The sequence below is a fragment of the Lithobates pipiens genome, unplaced genomic scaffold (assembly GCF_037356315.1).
Source record: "Lithobates pipiens isolate NorthernLeopardFrog02 unplaced genomic scaffold, aLitPip1_a1.2 Scaffold_16, whole genome shotgun sequence".
NCBI lineage: Eukaryota > Metazoa > Chordata > Amphibia > Anura > Ranidae > Lithobates > Lithobates pipiens.
The window spans coordinates 596,803,040-596,825,711 of NW_027507748.1; the positions used below are offsets into that span (position 1 = coordinate 596,803,040).

Sequence of the window (22,672 nt, forward strand, 5' to 3'; positions counted from 1 at the left end):
GCTACATTGAAATTGTTTAGACAAAGCATATTCATGTATGAGTCAAAGTCCAGACCTAAAACCAATTGAGAATCTGGGGCACAGACACTCTCCAGCCAATCTGACAAAGCTGGTAGAGACATTCCCAGAAAGACTTGCCGCTATAATTGCGGTGAAAGGTGGTTCTACAAAGTATTGACTTTAAAATGTGGGTCAAACACCCTCCATTATTTTTGTTTCATGCATTATAAATAATAAAGTCCCCATTCACACCTGTGCGATTTTACATGTATTGGCCAATGCAGAATAACATTTTCTATGGCCCGTCCATACCTGTGCTTTTCATCTTCTGTGCATCTTGGGAAAAAAAAAAAAAAAAAGTACAGCATTTTTTTCCTTGAACAATGCATGTTTTTGGCTCTCTAAACTTGAATGGGAAAACATAAAAAATGCACACAGACAATTGTAAACCTTAAAGAAGAAATGTTTGACTACTCTGGTGGTATGCCGCTTTAAACATAGTATCTGTTTGTCTCATCTTTAAGCCCCATCCCAAATGTGTACAGCAAGGCAAAGCAAAGAAGAAAAAAAAAAAAAGGATGCAGGCTGCATTTCTGGTGAGACAATGCATGGTACAGATGTAAGCATCCGCCTAGCAACACTAGGGTTGTTAGTTCAAATCTCAACAACGGCACTACCTGGAGTTTGTATGTTCTCCCTGTGCCTACGTGGGTTTCCTCTGGGTACTCTGGTTAATGGCTCGTGTTTAAATTGGCCCTAGTATGTATGAATGCGAGTTAGGGACTTTAGGTTGTAAGCTCCTTGAGGGCAGGGACTGATGCGACTGTACAATATATATGTAAAGTGCTGCATAAATTGACAGCATATATAAGTACCTGTAATAAATAAATTAGCTTCCATTGTGACTGCTGCAGCTGTTATACTCTGGGGAACTTCTTAGATGTGAACTTGTTACCCTGAATGATATTCAACATTAAAAGGTGGGAATATTTTAGTCGTCTCCCAAAACTTGGTGACACAACCAAATACTAGGGGTGTATATGGAAGCATCACTGCACGTGTCACCAGCATCTATATCCTTTGTCTAGATCTTCTACAAGCATCTCTCCTCAGCTGCAATCAGCACTGTTCCAAGTTATATTACTTTGGTAATTTAGGGTAGCAAAGAGGGGTTGGCACTGAGGAGGCAAGGAACCCAGGTTTGGAATTTACATGAAAGCTTTTAAACTGGATAGCTACCATACTACAGTCAACAATGATCTAATTTCCGTCCATTCCACTGGGACCTTTAATACTTGTATATCATTGGATGTAGATAATAAAACGGCACAAACAAAAGTTCCAAGTGCAAGTTTTATTTGAGAACTACACATTCCAATCCTAGCTTACACGTCTTACAGACAGTTTTATTTCCAAGACCAAAGTATTCATCCGTGGCTTAGAACAAACACAAAACTTGTTTTTATATACTTACATAATTTACAATTGATACAGTAAAAAAAATACAAAAAATACTTTTCATTATATTACATCAATAGACAATACAAATACTTTACATGTTTTTGTTTTTTTTATTAAGCATTACACCCTGCTTATAAAATATATCCATAATTCAGTTCTGACAAAAATAAATATTTCTGAAAGTGCAGTCAGTTTATTTACAGCTATATACATCATTAACTATGAGTGGAGGGCTCACTTGGACATCGGATTATAACTATCTGCTGACCCTAAAGTGACAACTAGTATCCGGCTGCTTTTATTATCACCTCCACCATCTAGTTTTATTCAAAAAAATTATATTTTTTTATGTAAAGATTTATGCTCGCTATATGTGGCTCACTTTTCTCTTATTCAACCCATGGGCTAAAAAAGAGAAAAGCAATGGATTCCCCCCATCCATGCTAATAGTGTGGATATAGGAATTGCCACTGCCAGGCAATGGGGTTGAGTCAAATGGGGAGTGCAAAATCTGGTGGAGCTCTGCATAGAAACCAATCAGCTTCCATTTTTTTTTTGTCAAAGCTTAAAGTGATTGTAAAGTCAGTTTTTTTTACCTTAATGCATTCTATGCATTAAGATAAAATGCCTTCTTTGTACAGCAGCCCCCGTCAGCACCCCTAATACTTACCTGAGGTCCCTATAGATCCAGCGATGTTGCAGGAATGTCTCGGCTGCCCAGGACTCTCCTCCTCATTGGCTGACAGCAGCGCGGTGCAATTGGCTCCTGCCAATCAAAGTCAGTCAGCCAATGAGGAGAGAAAGGGGGCAGGGCCAGGCCGTAGCTCCGTGTCTAAATTGACACAGGGAGCTGTGACTCGGCTCAGGTGCACCCATAGCAAGCTGCTTGCTGTGGGGGCACTTGACAGGAGGGAGGGGCCTGGAACACCGAAGAGGAACCTGACAAGAGGAGGAGCCGGGCTGCTCTGTACAAATACACTGCACAGAGCAGGCGAGTATAACTATTTATTTTGTTCAAAATAACAGACAAGAGACTTTACAATCACTTTAATTTAACAAGCAGAAGTTAGAAGCTGATTGGCTACCATGCACAGGTGAACCAGTTTTGCATCCTCCAGTTTTAGTAAATCAACCCCAATGTATTTGGCAGCTATGAAACCTATGGCTTCCTAAATACAGTGGCACTGCCAAACTGCATCTAATAGTATACACCGTTCGGCTGATAATTTTCCATCCAGTTCAGATGATTATTAAATCAATGTTTATCAAGCCTGGAAGGTGCTTGCAGGACCCCCATGGTTGAAAGTTTGTTCAATTCAGTCAGAATAAATCAAAATATCAAATGCAGTCCTTTTCAGTCATGTAAAAAACAAACAAAAACAAAAAAAAAACAAAAAAACAAAAAAACACAGCAATATGCATAGTGTTGTACTGAAACCAATAAATCTGCCAGAAAATATTTCAGACCAGTATTGGTAACCTCCATATTTCTATCCTCTCAGGGTCTCTGCAGTGTAGGCTGCAGGAAGGTCTAGGATGAGGCTGTATTATTATCTGGCAGCACAGTCCGAATCACAAGACTGCCTCCAGAAACAGTTTGTGTGTTTCCAACAATGGATTTAGTGGTTTGCCCAGATTTCATTTATAGTACATTATATTCTGAGAACCAAGGTACCAGCAACCAGGACACCTAAAATTAGTATGCGCGCCCGACCAATTCCTTAGCAGCTGGCGGATGCAGATTAGTCACACCATCTCTAAATTACAGAAATAACATTTTTACAAACTTTTTCCATTTTTTAGAGACAAATACATATGCAGTCTTTCCATTGATAAAGAAAACAATAAAAGGGCTTCATGAAAAGAGCTGTATCAGTTTTCACCTGAATTAGTTATGACAGAGAAAAATGGAAACAAAAGACAACATGACGAAATGTGATCACATCCAAGTTTAAATCAAAGTTAAAGCGGACCTTCACCCTCCCCACCCACTTTCCAGTATTCCACTCCTAACCCCTTACTCCCCCACACAGTCTGAATTATTTTTTTTACTTTATTTTTCCCATTACCTTTTTTGGGGCCACATTCCGCACTTCCTAGCTTCTCATCTAGATGAGAAAGATGTATTCAATTGCCCGCAGCCTCCTGGGATACTTAAATCATGCATCCGAGGAGACTCCGGGGCACACCATGGCATCAATGGGTCTGATTATTGCAGTGCGCAAGAATCTGGAAGTAACAGCCAGCTCCCAATGACATAAGAGAAGATGGCGCGGGACCAGGTAAGCATGTGGTGGATTCACTGCAGAATATACCGGATTCACTAATCACGCAAGTTTTTGTGGATAAAGCCTCGTACACTCTTGTTCATTCAACTCAGCGGGCTGGATGATAAAAAAAACAAACACTTGACAGATCACTGTACTACACAACCAATGTTAGTACAGTGATCTCCCCCCAATGTGCCTCCCCCCTGCCAGAACATGCTGGTACAGCACTGGCAGCCATTGGCTGCAATCACTGATCGGATGCCAGTCGGCTGCTGATTTCCAAGAATGCTAGTTCGCCAGATGCCAGTCATGAGATCCGCTTCTGTCAGACAGGCAGCTGTACACAGGGGCCGAAAGCTCCTCTTTAAAATCCTTAACACAAACCTGTAATTTGCCCAGTCAGGGCACGCTAAGAGGTTCGCTATTCTGGTACTCACCTTCGGTTAGCTCCCTCAGTCACACAAACCTGAACCTCATCAGAATATTAATATTGTTCAGTAAATGTGACCCTGCCCCTTTACTCTAACAGTGCAGCATTGGTTACTTGCCAATGCAGTGGAACAGTCGTTAGTACTGTGCAAGCAATGCCCCAGAGCCAATGTGGAAATTACATGTGAATTTTTTAGTTGACTCTGGCAGGCGAATGGGGACACACAGACTCTTTAAGATGCTCTTTTTGTACCAAATTATGTTACTGACCTTTTTGTCAATTAACCCAATTAGTTAAATGTTCTTCCAGCTCTTCCTTGTTAGTACCAATTTTAATGTAGCTCTAAAAGCCTGAAAGTTTTTTTTTACCATCATGTATTCTATGCATGAAGGTAAAAAAAAAAAAAAAAACTTCAGTCCACAGCTCCCCCCTCAGCCCTCCCTTATACTCACCGATCCCAATTGAGCAATGTGCCTGAAAGCAGACGCTCTTCCGCTGTATCTCTCTCTCCTTATTGGTTTCTGATGCCATCAATCACACTCATTGAGGAGGGAGCAGGGGTGGGGCCAAGCAGGGCTCTGTGTATCCCTGACATGCAGGAGGTGGCTTGGGAGTGAGCATGCATGCGTGGCCCCAGAGCTTGCTCTGGGGGCACTCAGCAGGGGGGGGGGGGGGAGAGGCCAAGAGCGCCTACAGGGGACCTAAGAAGAGCAGGATCGGGGCTGCTCTGTGCAAAACTATTACATAGAACAGGTAGGTATAAGGTTTTTAAAAGAAAAATTTGAACCTTTAAAAACACTTAAATTTGCCAGCCTATCAATTTGCCAATCAATTTCAAAATGACCTTATGTTTTCCTTAAAATAGTACATTTCCTCAGTTTAAACATTTGATGTGTTTATTTATTGTGAATAAAAAAAAACTTTGTTTTTTGTTTTTTTAATATAACAAACATACTTACCTCCACTGTGCAGCTCACGTTGCATAGTGTGGCCCGATCCTCAATTTCTGGGGTCCCTGGGTGGCTCTCGCGGCTCCTCCCCACATCAGATAACCCCCTAAGAGAAGCGCTCTCCCTTTCGGGCACACCCCCAGAGTCCAGTATTTGCATCCATAGACACGAATGTCAGACTCGGCCCCACCCCCGTGTCATTGGATTTGATTGACAGCAGCGGGAGCCAATGGCTGCACTGCTATCAATCTATCCAAACAAGTGCCGAGAAGCCTAGGCAGAGGGACAGCGTGTCCTTGCTGTTGGAAATTCCAGGGCTCAGGTAAGAAAAACAGGGGGGTGATGACTGACAGAAGTTTTTTCACCTTAATGTGTACGATGCATTAAGGTGAAAAACCATGAGGTTTTACAACCCCTTTAAGCTCTTATGGGAAGACTGTTATAATGAATGGTCTGGTGACATTGTCTCTTTAAGAATAGTATGCACATTTACCTAGCAAGAGATTAATCATGCTTTAGCACAGTGGTCTCCAAACTGCAGCCCTGGGGCTGAATGTGGCCCTTTGCTTGCCAATATTTGACCCCTGAGGCATCATTCCTGCCACCAACAATGGGGCATAATTCCTGCCACTGACAGTAACAATAGGGCACTATTTCTTTCACTGATACAAACAATGGCATATATTTGCTTCCACTAACAAAAATGGGTTACTATTCCTCCCAATGACACCAACTATTTCTCCCCCTAATACCAAAGATCGGGCATTGTTTGCTCCCACTGGGTACAATCTGGTCCCCCTCAAGTCTGAAGAACAGTAAATTGGCCCTTTCTTAAGAAAGCTTGGAGACCCCTGCTTTAGCACAACAGGATCAAAAATGTATTTCAATAAAAAAAAAAAAAAAAAAACACAAAAAACAAAAACATACGAAAAGGGACTGAAAATATGTGCCTAGAGCTGATGCATTGACTCTCGTTTCATAATAAATAGAATTTTAGCTTTGCATTTCATCATTACTCAGAGGTTCCAGTAGCCATCAGAAAAATCAAAACCATTCCTGCTGGGCTTTGGCATTAAATTGTTCATTTTTGGAGGTATTTTGGAGGTCACTACGCATATCTCACCAGCACCAATAAGACGTACAAAATGTGTAAATTAGCTGTGTTTTTTTTTTTATGTGAGTACCGTATGTCAGGTTTTGCCATTCACCAGCACAGGCAGTGGGACCCGTTCGAAAAAGCACATGGCATAGCTCCCTAAAATTTGCAAATCACAAGAATGGGGTTGATACTTTCATATTTCTTTTACTTATCTTGCTTAAAACCTAAAACCATAGCTGGCACCCTCTTTATGCTATATATTTCTTGAAATATACACATGTAGTTGGCATTTAGAAGAAGCTACCTTCCAAATTACACTTTCATACAACAAATTGTTGTCAAAATGTTACTATAGCAAAATAATTATTTTACACATATTTTCATGTAAAGCCAGTGTATAGTCTGAAAAAGCAGCAATACTGTCTCGGTTCTAATCCTGAAGCACTTCACAATTCAGATTCTTTGTCGTTTTCATTCAAGTAATATTCATCATCAGTTGTTGTATCAGTATCAGATTCTGAATTGGGAGGGACCACGCCCTCATATATGTTTAGAGTCCCTTTCAGATCATCATCAGGTTTGCAGCCTGATTCATAAGAATCCTCATTCCTCAAGGAGTTTGGATTTTTTAGAAAACTTGGCCTCCATAACCTGCCTTCAGTAAGTGATCTCTTTACATTGTTTAAAAGTGCTTCCTGTTGTTCCTTTCCAAAAATTCCATAGTCAACAGCCTTAGCAGTGTATACAGGGTTTTTTTCATTGCCCATAATGCTATCTGGCCAATTATCATTCTCATCAATAATCTCAGCTGAATGTATCCTATTAAGTGTACCATTGTCACAGATGCCTGAAGGACTTCTGCCTTTCATATTTCCACCATAACTTTTTGAAGAAAAATTTCCATCACTTTTTCTTCTGATCTCAACCTCTTCCTCTTTGTAATCATGATTGATGCTTTTCAAACTTTTGGAGCGAAACATATTGGAAGATTGAGAAGTTCTGCCCTCAGCTAAGCGTCCCTGTTTATAATAATGTTTGTCTGCATATGAAGAATTGCCCTTTGGTGAATAGAATACAGATGGTGAATCAACGTCAGACTGCCCAATACTTTCACCAAATGATTCAATTGACCGAGAGTTGCTGTTTTCTCTTTGTCCATTGTTGTCGAAGGAAAAAGTAAATCTCTTGGCATTTATAGGTTTCATTTTCTTCTGAACAAACTCAGAGTTGTAAGATGGTCTAGTAGCATAAGGATTGCTTTGAGATTGGTTACCGAGTTTGGTTTCCATGCTTGGTGAGGTGTCTCTAGCATGGTGTGATTCACGTCTATTTAAAATTTTGGATTTATAGAATGACGGAATATCTTCTCTGTAAATTACTCCACCTTCAAAGGAATCTTTGTTGGACAAATTGTCTTCTTTTTCCACACAATTCTGGATATTATTCACCTGCCTTTCCTGAGTGTCAATTGAATTGCAACCTCCAGTAAAATGAAGATTATCGTAACCAAACGTTGGTGATAAAATTACATCCTGGAATTCTGGAGTTACAGGAAATGCGGCTTCTCTTTTTGAATATACGTTACATCTGTCACGTGCCATAGCAACATCATTCTCAAGAATACTTCTTTCCAAATCCTGGAGATTACATTTCCTATTTGGTAAGGTGTAGGAAGTATTTTGGTTATGCCGGGGTGAAGACCTTGTAGGACTATATTCATTTTGGTTTGTGGGATTTCTTTGTATCTGTAAGTCATTACCTCTGTGACCGCAACTACTCTGGGAGATATGCAATGAACTAAACTGGTCCTCCAAATTGAACTGATCTGTCAAATTGAAATCAGGTGGAGTAATGTCTGCACCAGGAAAGGGTGTGCTATTCTTATTTAGATTAGTTTGCAAAGGAATGAGATTGAAATTTAAAAGATGCTGTTGGCTTAAAGGAGTTTCTCCTGAATCCAGTTCTTTGGTCAATACATTTTCAGGCGTGCAATGGGACGGTGATATTTTTCCCTTATTTTGGTAACCAAAGTCATGGTTTTCTTCAGCTTCTGAGCACCTATTTAATATCCTCTCCAAAAGAGCGCTGGGAGCTCGACTAGTTTCAAGAGTCTGATCAATGTTTTTCAAGTTGTTCTGGGATACATTTGACAATCTTTTAGAAAATTTACGAGGTAAGGTGTAATAGATTGAAACAACCTTATGATATTCAACAGTATCAACATCAGGCTTTGAGGAATCTGTGTAACACGTTTCATAAATTTGAGTTCTTTCTGTCACTCCTTCAGAAGTGTATGTTTTAGATGTCTGTTGAATTTCAGAAATGGTGTTGTTGATTTCAACAGATCGGATATCAGACAGATTTTCACAAGTATAAATGTTTGGCTTCAGCCCGCCTCCAGAAAATGGGGGGTTGGTGTCCTCTTTGGTATTAACACTCTTTTTGTATGGCTGTGGTGCCAGACGCAACTGCTTTTTAAGCAGGTTTGAGGACTTTTTATCTGTGTTGTCCTTTCTTTGTAAATTCTCCTCCACAATCTGCCTGTTGGGAATGACGGTTATGCTTTGAATTCTGGGAGGCTCATTGATTTCAGTTATCTTGTCAGTTCTTTGTGGATTCAAATTGTTTTGGGACATTTCTTTTCCAGTTTCTAAATTTTGTGTTCCTCTATCAATATTTTGTTGATTTGTTACTGAAACAAACACACTGTTTGACCCATCAGCTTCCCTATGTTCCTTAGGAGTTTGCACTGTTTTGGGTAATGATCGATTATTATTTGTATCAGCTCCGCGCTGGACATAATTTGACCGATTATTAACATACAATGCTTTATACCTTTGATATATGTCTAAATTAGGAGGATCAGTTTCTGGCATATGTAAGGCTTTTGTACCATCAATTTCTGTTACGGTGTCTGTCAAGAATGATACCCTTTCCAGCAATGGGATATCTTTTTCATTTGACGTTCTGTCAATTGCTGGATCAAAAGAACATGTATTTAACATTTCTAGAGAATCCGAAGTTATTAAATTTGAATCTTCAATCTGGCTTGTGAAACTCTGGGAACTGAAGTTATTTCCTGAACTCATTATGTGTGCTTTATCAGACAGTTTTGTGTTGGACACAGTGGTTAAGGAGCCATTTTTGATTGTTGGGGAACTGTCATCTGTATAACAGCATTGCTCATTTTTCATATCAATTAAATCTGGAAGTGAAGATGCATTTCTTTTCTGATGCTTCAGCATATCTGACCTATACCCTTCAAAGTTATTGTCCTTTGAACCCCGTCTTGAGTTCAGCATTAAAAGTCTTTCAGCAATATCAGTGGAGAGATTTTTTGAAGTTGTATCATTCCCACCAATGGGTTTTGAAGATGTAAACACATTTGTAAAAGGAGAATAATCTCTCTTTAGATTAGGTTCAAATAAATGTTTAGAACTTTGAAATGAAAATGTTGCTTTGTCCTGGTTAGTGAACAAAGGTCCAGTGTCTTTTTGATTACTGTTGCCAACTTGTCTCAAGTCTTCAGCAGTGGATGAAAAACTCACTGTAGATGGAAGTGAAGCTTTCGGAACATCAACCTCCATGGGCTCCAATTCCGATAGGCCACCACAATGTGTCTCGACGGATTCTTTTGTTTTGTTTTCAATTTTATGTGTCATTGTGAAGCCTACTGGAATGTGCTGACCCACATCCAAATTCTCTCCAAAAGGTTCAGTGTCGACTGCTGACATATCTGATTTAGGAGAGATGTTCTCAGTTTGTGAATTCAAAGCATGTGGATCAGATATATTGCTTGTGAAAATAAAGTCTGCTACTTGATCCTGCAAGTTACAAACATTATCTAGTGCTGGATGTTCATGTAAAACTTCCATGGGTTCTGTATCCTTGTCTGTTTTAGTCCTAGCACAAGAAGGTGGCTGGCTTGTGACTTTGTTTAACATAATAGAATTTTCCTTGTTCTCTTCTTCCCAGTGACTGCTGGTTTTTGTTGCATATTTGGGTATGGATCCATGACCACCAGAGTTTGTTGTGTAATATCCAGTAGGGCATTGATCTGAACTGTTCTGAGATGATCTACCTGTCAAGTCAATTTGATGGTTGAGTTTATGGAAATCAGAGCCCAAAGAAGTAACTCTGTTTGAATTGTAAAGATCAAATATTCGATTTTGCCGAGAAGTGTTACCGCAATTTGTAAGATCCAGAGCAGACTGTGTTCGGAAAGGCCTTCCGGATACCTCAGGGTGGCTAGAAGGCGATGATGTATTCCATCTGATTGAGGTGATGGGTATCCTCCTTGGCTTGTGATGTTTGATCCTCTCTTGTTTTAAGCTCACTGATGGTAGATCCAAGCTGCTTGAAGAAAATTTCCCAGAGATGGGTACAAAACCTGGTGCTTTACTGTGGGTGTCAGAGCACAAAGAAGGGCTTTTATCATAGATACTCTTCCTGTAAGCCTCTGATTGTGATGTTGATTGATGCCTGATTGAGTACATTTCGTAAAACCTCCTTGGCTGGTATGTGGCGTGGGTGGTATGCATTTCTCCCAAAGAGACTTTTTTTCTTTCATTATGAGAGGATAAAGTGCTGTATTCTTTCCTTGAGTCTGATGTATGGTGATGTGAGCTTTCTGTGCTGTATGTTTTGCCATATTTATAAGTTGATGCTATGCTAGTCCTCAATGGGTGGCTGTAACTTTGTTCTTGGGCAAGTTTTTGGTCCAGATCTCCTAAAACTAAATATACAAGATGGTTAATGTGCATCCTACCATAATAATTTGATCATCATTTAGACAGTATCTATAATCTTCTATGCATTTTTTAGCTATATTTGTCATTCAGCTAATGTAACCAAGATCAGCTTAAGTTAAAGAGACCCTGTGATTAGAAACAAAATAAAAAAAACTGCAAAAAAGCATCATCTACATTCCTGCTTGCACAGCCTGACAGGCAAATCTTCAGCACTTTCAGGCAGTGTCTGAATATGCCACGACCAGGCCCGGACTTGCTATAGGGCAGACCGGGCATTTGCCCGGTGGGCCGGGGCCGCCCGCTCCATAGAATGTTGCTGTTTAGGCCGCACAGCGGGAGGTAAGCGGCGACTGCGGCCTGAACATTGTTAACACAGGCCGTGGCCGTCGCTACCGCTATGCGGCCGTTCCGTGTCTCCTCCGGCGGAACTGGCGGCTGCATGGGATGAGCTGTGTGTCTCTCACACACAGCTCAGCCTCAGCGCCGCACTGACAGTTCTGCTCTTTGCTCCCAGGGGCTGCTCCTCCTCCTCCAGCCAAGGTGTCCACACGGTGAGGCAAGGGGCGGGGCTGCTGTCAAGATGTTTCCCCCGCTCGTGCCCCCCCTTCTCTTGTCGGCAGCACATGTGAGGAGAAAGCTTCCCTCACCATTGGCCACAACAGAGGGCCAATCGGAGACCTAGAGGGGCATCATGGGAAATGTAGTCCCAGAGATAGGTAGCTCAACTGTTTTCAGCAGGGAGCTTACTACACTCCCCAGCATGCACACTGCTGGGGGTGGGGGGGAGGGAGAGAGAAACCTGGAAACAAGCAGAAGTGCCTGTAGCAGCTACTACAGAAGACATACAAAACGAAAGAGAGGACTGTGCTGGGGAACTAATAGCCCCAGCACCACCAGAGACAGAGCCACGCTGCACCGCACCACCAGAGACAGAGCCACGCTGCACCACCAGAGAGAGAGAGAGAGCCACGCTGCACCACCAGAGAGAGAGAGAGAGCCACGCTGCACCACCAGAGAGAGAGAGAGAGCCACGCTGCACCACCAGAGAGAGAGAGAGAGCCACGCTGCACCACCAGAGAGAGAGAGAGAGCCACGCTGCACCACCAGAGAGAGAGAGAGAGCCACGCTGCACCACCAGAGAGAGAGAGAGAGCCACGCTGCACCACCAGAGAGAGAGAGAGAGCCACGCTGCACCACCAGAGAGAGAGAGAGCCACGCTGCACCACCAGAGAGAGAGAGAGAGCCACGCTGCACCAGAGAGAGAGAGAGAGCCACGCTGCACCAGAGAGAGAGAGAGAGCCACGCTGCACCACCAGAGAGAGAGAGAGAGCCACGCTGCACCACCAGAGAGAGAGAGAGAGCCACTCTGCACCACCAGAGAGAGAGAGAGAGCCACGCTGCACCACCAGAGAGAGAGAGCCACGCTGCACCACCAGAGAGAGAGAGCCACGCTGCACCACCAGAGAGAGAGCCACGCTGCACCACCAGAGAGAGAGCCACGCTGCACCACCAGAGAGAGAGCCACGCTGCACCACCAGAGAGAGAGCCACGCTGCACCACCAGAGAGAGAGAGAGCCACGCTGCACCACCAGAGAGAGAGAGAGCCACGCTGCACCACCAGAGAGAGAGAGAGCCACGCTGCACCACCAGAGAGAGAGAGAGCCACGCTGCACCACCAGAGAGAGAGAGAGCCACGCTGCACCACCAGAGAGAGAGAGAGCCACGCTGCACCACCAGAGAGAGAGAGAGCCACGCTGCACCACCAGAGAGAGAGAGAGCCACGCTGCACCACCAGAGAGAGAGAGAGCCACGCTGCACCACCAGAGAGAGAGAGAGCCACGCTGCACCACCAGAGAGAGAGAGAGCCACGCTGCACCACCAGAGAGAGAGAGAGCCACGCTGCACCACCAGAGAGAGAGAGAGCCACGCTGCACCACCAGAGAGAGAGATAGCCACGCTGCACCACCAGAGAGAGAGAGAGCCACGCTGCACCACCAGAGAGAGAGAGCCACGCTGCACCACCAGAGAGAGAGCCACGTTGCACAACCAGAGAGAGAGCCACGTTGCACAACCAGAGAGAGAGCCACGTTGCACAACCAGAGAGAGAGCCACGTTGCACAACCAGAGAGAGAGCCACGTTGCACAACCAGAGAGAGAGCCACGTTGCACCACCAGAGAGAGAGCCACGCTGCACCACCAGAGAGAGAGAGCCACGCTGCACCACCAGAGAGAGAGAGCCACGCTGCACCACCAGAGAGAGAGAGCCACGCTGCACCACCAGAGAGAGAGAGCCACGCTGCACCACCAGAGAGAGAGAGCCACGCTGCACCACCAGAGAGAGAGAGCCACGCTGCACCACCAGAGAGAGAGAGCCACGCTGCACCACCAGAGAGAGAGAGAGCCACGCTGCACCACCAGAGAGAGAGAGCCACGCTGCACCACCAGAGAGAGAGAGCCACGCTGCACCACCAGAGAGAGAGCCACGCTGCACCACCAGAGAGAGAGCCACGCTGCACCACCAGAGAGAGAGAGCCACGCTGCACCACACCACCAGAGAGGGAGCGCCACACTGCACCTCACCACCAGAGAGAGCCACACTGTACCGCACCACGAGAGAGAGAGAGAGCCATGCTGTTCCCGCACCACCAGTGAGAGAGCCACGCTGCACCGCACCACCAAAAAGAGAGCAGGTCAGTGTCACTTGGGCAGTGGGGCACAATAGGAGACAGACAGTACTAGCGTTGTATGGCCACAGTAGGACTGGGACACTGTAATATAAAGGGGACTGCACTGTAAAGGGGCACTGTAATCATTGCAGTGCCCCTTTACAGTGCAGTTCTCTTTAGATCACCGTGTCCCTGCACATTACAGTGTGGAGGACCGACACCAGCCACCCCCCGCGAATGTCTACCAAATCCCCCCCCGGTCCCTGGAAAAGTTGGCTGCCCTGTATAAAATGCCGGGCCTATTTTTTTCCCAGTCCGGGCCTGGCCACTACCTCCTGTACTGCTCACATTGAAACTATCCCCATTGCTATGTTGGACTGTCAATGAAAATTGGCATGAAGCAGCGGACCAGCTTCATCACCATCAGGGAAGTTTTGCCTGATATACTGGCCAGGGATTTGGCCAAAATGGCAGATTTTTTTTTTTTTAAGGCTTAGCAGGTGCCAAGTTGGTGGCTGGAGCATTTTTTTTTTGACAGATTCTTTTCAAGGTATAAAAGAAACCCGATTTGGTTTTCAGTTTTTAAGTACATATTTTAAGCCATGTTTTATATTATAAACACAGGGCTGTGGCTCTGTAACAATGTGCACTGACTGGGTTTTACTGCTCTAACTATATCCATGCAAGTCAGATCACACCTATATAATCTGTTGGACATCCCATTAGAAAACCATGAGCATTTCTATACTGTCTGCCTCTTTAGGGATACAACATCCTCCATTCTTCTGGAAAGTCTTTACACAAGATTTTCAAAAGTTGTCTGTGGAAATTTGTGCCCATCCAGCCATAAGAGCATTTGTGAGGTCAGGTACTGATGTTGAACAACCAGATCTAGCCCTCAATATGCATTCCTATCTGACAAAATGATCAAATCGATGAATGATCAGAGACATGTATAGTCGATTTATTTTAAAGTGATATCGAAGTCATTTTGTTTTGTTTAAAATTAACAAACATGATATACTTACCTGCTCCGTGAATTCGTTTTGCACAGAGCAGCCCAGATCCTCCTCTTCTCATGCCCCCCATTGGCACTCCTGGCCCCTCCCTCCTGCAGAGTGCCCCAACGCCAATCGGCTTGTTATGGGAGTGCCCGAGCTGAGCCGTGGCTTTGTATGTACATTCAAACATTCAGGCCCCGCCCCCTTTCTTTCCTCTGTCTTTGATTGACAGCAGCAGAAGCCAATGACACACTGCTGCTGTCTCAGCCAATGAGGAGGAATAGTTCCGGACAGCCAAGACTTCTATGCAACATCGCTGGCTCTAGATGGGGCTCGGGTAAGTATTAGGGGGGCTGCTGTACACAGAAGGGTGTTTAAGATGTAAAAAAAAAAAAAAAACCTTCAGCCTTTAGAACTGCTTTAACTAAATCAATTGATTCAATCAAAATTGCTGATAGGTCTGGATGGAAAAACAGATTAAGCGTATGGCACATCAAACAATCTTTTTGATCTTCCAATCATATTTTTCTCCTAGACAGTAAATGGATTGACGATACAATTGTATACATAATCATTCTGTATTTGGTCTCTATTTGTATGCAGTACCCCTCACTGAAAACACAGAATTTTTACATCCACACACCCCTGTTAACATGTCAGGTTTCTGTGATGTAAAAAAATTATACAAAGATGAATAATCTTAGAACTTTTTCCACCGTTAATGTGACCTATAAACTATATAACTCAGTTGAACAACCAAACTGAAATCTTTTAGGTGGAGGGAAGTAAAGATGAAAAAATTAAAATAATATGGTTGCATAAGTGTGCACACCCTTAACCGCTTGCGGACCAGCCGTCACAGTTTTACTGCGGCAAGTTGGCTCTGCTGCGCAAAATCACATTATTGTACGTGATCTCGCAAGGCTTGGCTAGCAGTCGCACGTGCCCGCCACGACCTCTGCGAGTCCGACCACGGGTCCTACGGACTCTACGTCCGCAGGGATACCTGCGATCGTCTCACAGAGAGGAAGTACTCAGGTTGAACTGAATGGACTGGTGTCTTTATTCAACCTTACTAACTATGTAACTATGTAAGTTCTGCCTAGTGACACTGTCACTGATCACCGCTCCCTGTAATCGGGAGCGGTGATCAGTGATGTGTCACACACAGCCCCCCCCACAATTAAAATCACTACCTAGGACACACTTAAGCCCTACAGCTCTGCCTAGCGGTAAACCCCTTTCCTGCCACATTTACATAGTAATCAATGCATTTTTAATTGCACTGATCCCTGTATAAACGTGAATGGTCCCAAAATAGAGCCAAAAGTGTCCGATGTGTCCGCCATAATGTCGCAGTCACGATAAAAATGGCTGATCGCCGCCATTACTAGTAAAAAGAAAATATTAATAAAAAGGCCATAAAACTATCCCCTATTTTGTAGAAGCTATAACTTTTGCACAAACCAAATGTTTATGTGATTTTCTTTTACCAAAAATATGTAGAAGAATACATATAGGCCTAAACTGAGGAAAAAAATGTTTATACATTTTTTGGGGATATTATAGCAAAAAGTAAAGAATAATGCTTTTCTTTCAAAATTTACGCTTTTTTTTTTATTATAGCGCAAAAAATAAAAACCGCAGAGGTGATCAAATACCACAAAAAAGAAAGCTTTATTTATGGGGAAAAAAGGACCTCAATTTTGTTTGGGAGCCACATTGCATGGCGGCGCAATTGTCAGTTGAAGAGACGCAGTGCCGAATCGCAAAAAGTGCTCTGGTCTTTGACCAGCCAAATGCTCTGGGGCTGAAGTGGTTAAACGAATACTTTGTTAAAGCACCTTTTGATTTTATTACAGCGCTCACTCGATATTGGTGGGGGGTGTAAAATTCCCTGTTACATGGTGGTCAGTGCAAATTCCCACTCACATTGGTGGTCAGTGTAAATCCCCCCTCACTTTGGTGGCGATTGTAATTTTCCCATTACATTAGTGGTCAGTGTAGAATCCCCCACTATATTCTTGCCAAAGATTCCCAGCTTTGCTCTACATGATTCAGAATTTGTCAAAGTGTACTGCCTCCTAACTAATCCCATCACTGCCACCGATCCCATCAACCCCCCAGCATTGTCACTGATCCCAGGAGTCTTCTGTCTATTGATGGGTCCCCTCACCTGCTCAGTCCATGGTGTTCAGGCAGTGAGATGATGTGCACTAACCTCTTGAAACCAATCACTGAGCAGTAATAATGCTCAATAACTTCTAGCAACCAATTAGTGAACGGTAAGGATCTCTGGTAACATCTAGCAACCGATCAGTGATCAGTGTTGATGTACAGTAATCCCTAGCAACTGATCAACAACCACAAGTGCTGTAACTGCTATCAAATAATCAGTGAGCCATAATGTGTGCTTCAACCTCTAGTAGCCAGTCAGTGAGCGGCAATGATACACTGTAACCTCTGGCAACCAATCGCAATTTCTGCCTTATCTGATTCTTTAAAACGATTGAGTCTTGCTGCTATTTATTGTATGTCTAAGAGCAGGTGGAGAGTGAAATTGCATGAGGGGGAGCCAAGAAAAAAAAACACGTTTGCCCAGGGTCCAATCGTTATTATATAGTGTGTGTGTGTGTGTGTGTGTGGGGTGTGTGTGTGTGGTGTGTGTATATATATATATATATATATATATATATATATATATATATATATATATATATATATAAATTACACTTCATATTGGCTGAATGGTGGTGGGGCAGACTGTGGGCAAAAGAATAAACCTAATAAGGCTGGCATAAAGGTTGAGAATAATCGATGGATCTGTAGCTGTACTGGCAAGTTCAAGTTTTAATCACAGTACACGTGACCACCCAACACCCGAAACCTTAATAAAAAATGAAAACAATCCACAATGTGTAATAAAAAGAAAATGAGCAGCCAAGGAAAAGATGTGAAAATAATTATGTTCATGTGATGATGCTATAAATCACTGGTCATCAAACACATAATACAGAACGTTACACACCCCACAAGCACAGAGTTGTTCCATGCTCAGTACTGCAGAAAACATTTTTATTTGTTGCCGTTCAGCTGCTATTCTAATGGGACAGCGGTCCCTCCTAGACTAACCTAGATAAAAAGGAATGTATGAGTCACTGTCATAATATTGCTCTTGTACTATATTTACCAATTATAGCACAGAGCCTGGATTTGCAGAGGCTGAGAAATAGATTCATTCACGGGGGAATTACAAAAAAGTCGTGCAGGAGCTGCAAATGCAAAATATGCACTATTTTCTTGATTGAATCCAACTATCATTAATCGTATCCTTAGAGAAAAAAAAATGGAGATGTGATGGAAATTTTTTCCCATTACAAAAAAAATAAAAATAAAAGTGTATAACTATTAAAGCTGAATGCAAGGGAAACCTCAAAACACACGTGAGCAAATCTGCCAAAGGATGTGTAATTCTGTCCAGCCAATTTTGTACTCCTTTGCCATACAGCACAGCCAGAAATGTGATACTACTTCCCCCCCCCAAGGGTAAAACTGCACCTACAGCCCTCCACTCAACAGTTCCCGAACCAGCAAGATACATCATTATACGCACATGAACTTTAAAGACATCCCAGTCTCAGTCCATAGGGCTCAAAAATGAGTTGGCCTACCCTTTGCAGCTATAACAGCTTCAACTCTTCTGGGAAGGCTGTCAACAATGTTTAGGAGTGTGTCTATGGGAATGTTTGACCATTCTTCCAGAAGCGCATTTGTGAGGTCAGGCACTGATGTGGACGAGAAGGCCTGGCTCACAATCTCCACTCTAATTCATCCCAATGGTGTTCTATTGGGTTGAGGTCAGGTTGAGGTGCAGGCCGGTCAAGTTCCTTCACCCCAAACCTGCTCATCAATGTCTTTATGGACCTTGATTTTGTTGGAGAGGGATCATGGTGTGGGGTTGTTTAGGGGTTGCACTGGGCCCCTTAGTTCCAATGAAGGGAACTGTTAAGGTGTCAGGTGTCCATTTTGGACAATTTTATTCTCCCAACTTTGTGGGAACAGTTGGGGATGGCCCCTTCCTGTTCCAATATGACTGCACAATCAGTGCACAAAGCAAGGTTCATAAAGACATGGATGAGCGAGTTTTGGTTGGAGCAACTTTACTGGCCTGAGTCCTGACCTCCGCCCAATAGAACACCTTTGGGATAAATTAGAGCGGAGACTGTGAGCCAGACCTTCTTGTCCACATCAGTGCCTGACCTCACAAATACGGTTCTGGATGAATGGTCAAACATTGCCATAGACACACTCCTAAACCTTGTGGACAGCCTTCCTACATGAGCTGAAGCTGTTATAGCTGCAAAGGGTGGGCCAACACAATATTGAATCCTACAGACTAATGCAGCGTACATACGTTCCGTTTATGGTACGACGTATTGTTCGCATTTTGTTGCATAAAATGAATATCAAATACAACAATGCAAAATGTGCTCTACGAAAAGTACGATTTTTGTCGTAAGATTTTGGAAAAACATTCCGCTGTGCGTAGCTATGTATTTGAAATGATGTCAAATATACGTGTGACCCCTTTGTCCTTCTGGTTTATTTTCGTGTTTCCAATCATGCGTGGTGGTCGTCTATCCATTTTTAGCGGATGCATACTGTACTGATTAAACGAATGTCGTACCATGGGCTGACGTCTGAGCAAAGTTTTTCCTTTGGATTTTGCTGGACGGACTGTCGTGATCGGCTGTTGAAAGCGGTGTACTAATGATCATATTATCCAACAATCAATCCGAAAGCGATTTTTATCATCTGATAATTGGAACGTGCGTACGAGGTATAAGGCTGGGATGCCATTAAAGTGCGTGTAAACGCAGGCATCCCAATGCTTTTGGTAATATAGTGTATATACAATGAGGCTGCACATTGGCTTGTCAAAATCTCAACTGGCCCAAGGGTTCCTTAGCCCTTCTGAGTACAAGATCATACTTCAGACTAATGCCTAGTACACATGATGAGAAAAATCAATCAGATTGTCCTATAATCTGATCGGTAGTACACCTCTTTCGAGAGCCGATCATGACATTTCATCTGAATGTATTCAGGAGGCACAAACGCTAAAATTACAGTATTCATCCAAAAGAAAAAAAAAATCCGAAGACCAAGACCACCTATGCTCAGAAGGGAAAGAATGCATTACATTACAACACATTCCAAAGTTGTTTTTTGTCATAACCTATTGATTTTAAATATGAGACTAGCATGCAAAAAACAAACAATCATTTGTCCGATAGTCTCATTGTGTGTACAAAGCTTAATTTGTCATAGGAACACATGTGCTGGGTCAGCTGGTAAAATTTGGCCTCATTGCCTAGGGTTTGCCGATTCAGTGGCAGGTGAGTGTAAGACTGGCTGGGCAAGGAGGACTATAATAAGAATACAGTATTAGTCATCTCTGCACCTATAGAATTTGGATTGAATAATAATGGAGCAGCAACAAACTGTCAGAGCTGGCTTAGCCCTTCCTTCTCTGGGCTGGCTGCTCAGCTGTCGGCTAATTGCCAGCTCTCATCTCTCTCCAGTTACCAGCTGTTCCCGATCCTGGCTCATCTGACCTGCCTACTTAAAGCTGTCCATCTCACTTCATCTCTGCCTTTGCCTTGGTCACATCACAAGAAACCATCTCCTGCGGTTCTGTTTAAAGACTGGCTTACTGACATCCCTTCCGGCTCCTTATCCTGCTTGCTGTTGCTCCACTTGGATCCCTGGACTGGCTGACTACTCGATCCGGTCACTGGACTCTGGCTATGCTTTGACTACGCTTACTCTATTTACCTTTTTATCTTTTTATTAAATAACAAGTGTGATTTAAAGTGGAGGGCCACCCTGAAAAAAATACGTAAAAAATTAGAAAAAAAATCATAAAAAAAAAAAAAGAAAATTCTTTTATTTTTTTAACTTACCAGAAATGCCTGTTAATAGGCACATCATCCTAATCTGTCTCTTCCTCCTCCGCAGAGATCATCTTTCTTCTCTCCTCGTCGCATTGTCTTCTGGGTAATGGGTCGCGCTGTGTTCTGGGAACTGTGTGTCCCAGAACACAGCGCGTCCCATTCACAAAGCGCTGCACGACTCGCGCATGCACAGTAGGAAACGGGCAGTGAAGCCGCAAGGCTCCGGGACCCGAGACCGAGGGACGGGTCAGCCTCGGGCGGCCGACATCGCGGGCGCCCTGGAGAGGTAAGTGTGATTATTAAAAGTCAGCAGCTACAGTGTTTGCAGCTGCTGACTTTTAATTTTAGTTTTTTTTTTAAAACCGGCCCTCCTCTTTAATTGTACTTCTGTCTCGGTCTGGTTCATGATTTCTGACAAACACGTTTAAGTCTGTTTCTCCTGCTCTCTCCCTTTGTTGGCACCTACTGCTGCCCCTCTCTCTCCAAGTCTGATGGCTGCTTTGTAATGGATAGCGGGAGGTTCATGTCAAGGCAGATTTGTTTGAAGTGGTTATAAAGGCAGAAGGTTTATCTTAATGCATCCTATACATTTGTGTGCAGGAGCCTCCCTAATACTTGCATGAGGTCCATCTAGATCCATCGATGTTGCACAAACTCGGCTGTCTCTCTCATTGGCTGAGACAGCAGAGCAGCACCATTGGCTCCTGCTGCTGTTAAAGGCATTGAGCCAATGAGGAGAGAAAGCGGGCAGGCCGAGCCATGGCCAGGTTGTGGCTCTGTATTTGAATGGACACAGGGAGCTGTGGCTCGGCTCGGGTGCACGCAACAAGAGGGAGGGGCCAGGAGCATCAAAGAGCGACCTGAGAAGAGGAGGATCTGGGCTGCTCTGTGCAAAACCACTGCACAGAGCACGTAAGTATAACATGTTTGTTATTTTTAACGGAAAAAAAAAAACAGACTTTAATATCACTTTAACTTTATTATTATTATTAAATACTTTTACAACCATATTATAGTGTATTTTTTCTATCTGCCCAAAGTTGAGCATTAAATTGTTTGTAACCCCAAAAAAATAAAATAAAAATAAGATCCTTTTCCTTTAAGGCATGAACAGCAGCACAGTGCCTATGCTGTGCAATTCTTCTATTCCTAACTGGTAATAAACCTGGTTGATCCTGCCAGTCCCTGAGTCCCCCTGCCTCTGCTGATTACGATAATCATGGCTGCTGAGCCCAGACTACCGTGGTCAGTTTATGTGCCTTGTCCCCGTAGCTCTCTTCTCTCCTATGACAGTCTCTCTCTCTCCCCACCCCCCTGGCAGCATGAGATCGATTTACTCCTCACCCCTCCCACCTCTATTCAGCTTTATAATGCAGTACATATCAATATATGCCATGCAGATATGCAGCCATTAATAGTGTAAGCGTTTGTTAGAAATGAAAGGCGAAAATACCGTTTGAAACTGCAGCTGTGTGATCACGTGATTCCCCCTGTGCTGGCCGGCCTCAATCTATGGAGAGAAGCAGGAGGGGCAGAGATTCCCCTCTCTTTGTAGATCAAGGCTGGCCAGCACAGGGGGATCACGTGACCGCACAGCTGTGGTGTCAGAAATGGTATTAAGCCTTTTCATTTCTAACAAACACTTACACTATTGTTAATGGCTGCATATCTGCATGGCATACATGTAAAGTGACATAGTGACTTTACAAACACTTTAACACTGTTTAACACAGTGATGGCAAACCTTGGCAAGCCAGATGTTTTGGAACTACATTTCCCATGATGCTCATGCACTCTGCAGCGTAGTTGAGTATCATGGGAAATGTAGTTCCAAAACATCTGGGGTGCCAAGGTTCGCCATCATTGGTTTAACAGCTTAAGACAGGCCATGGATGATGCGGCTTTTCTTTCCAGCGATTACTGCTGTTGGCTGTAGCCGCTGGAAAGAATTGCGTATATAAAATCAGACAAGCGCTGGTTGGATGGATCGACTTATGTACAATCAGCCTGCCCATAGATGGTTTGAATATCTGCCGGTTAAGCAGAAAACTGCCAAGATTCTAACCATCTACGGTCGGCTTTAGAAT

The 22,672-nt window shown here is 43.4% G+C and overlaps 1 protein-coding gene across 2 annotated transcripts in view; it reads right to left on the minus strand.

Annotated features, from left to right (window-relative positions):
• Positions 1-1,335: 1,335 nt before the first annotated feature.
• Positions 1,336-22,672, minus strand: part of EXPH5 (exophilin 5) — a 146,400-nt gene continuing 125,063 nt past the window's right edge. For both annotated transcript variants that reach the window (XM_077483963.1, XM_077483964.1), the window contains one exon: positions 1,336-10,945. In XM_077483963.1, coding sequence (XP_077340089.1) covers positions 6,657-10,945 — 4,289 coding nt within the window. In that variant the 3' untranslated portion in view covers positions 1,336-6,656. The remainder of the gene's footprint in view (positions 10,946-22,672) is intronic.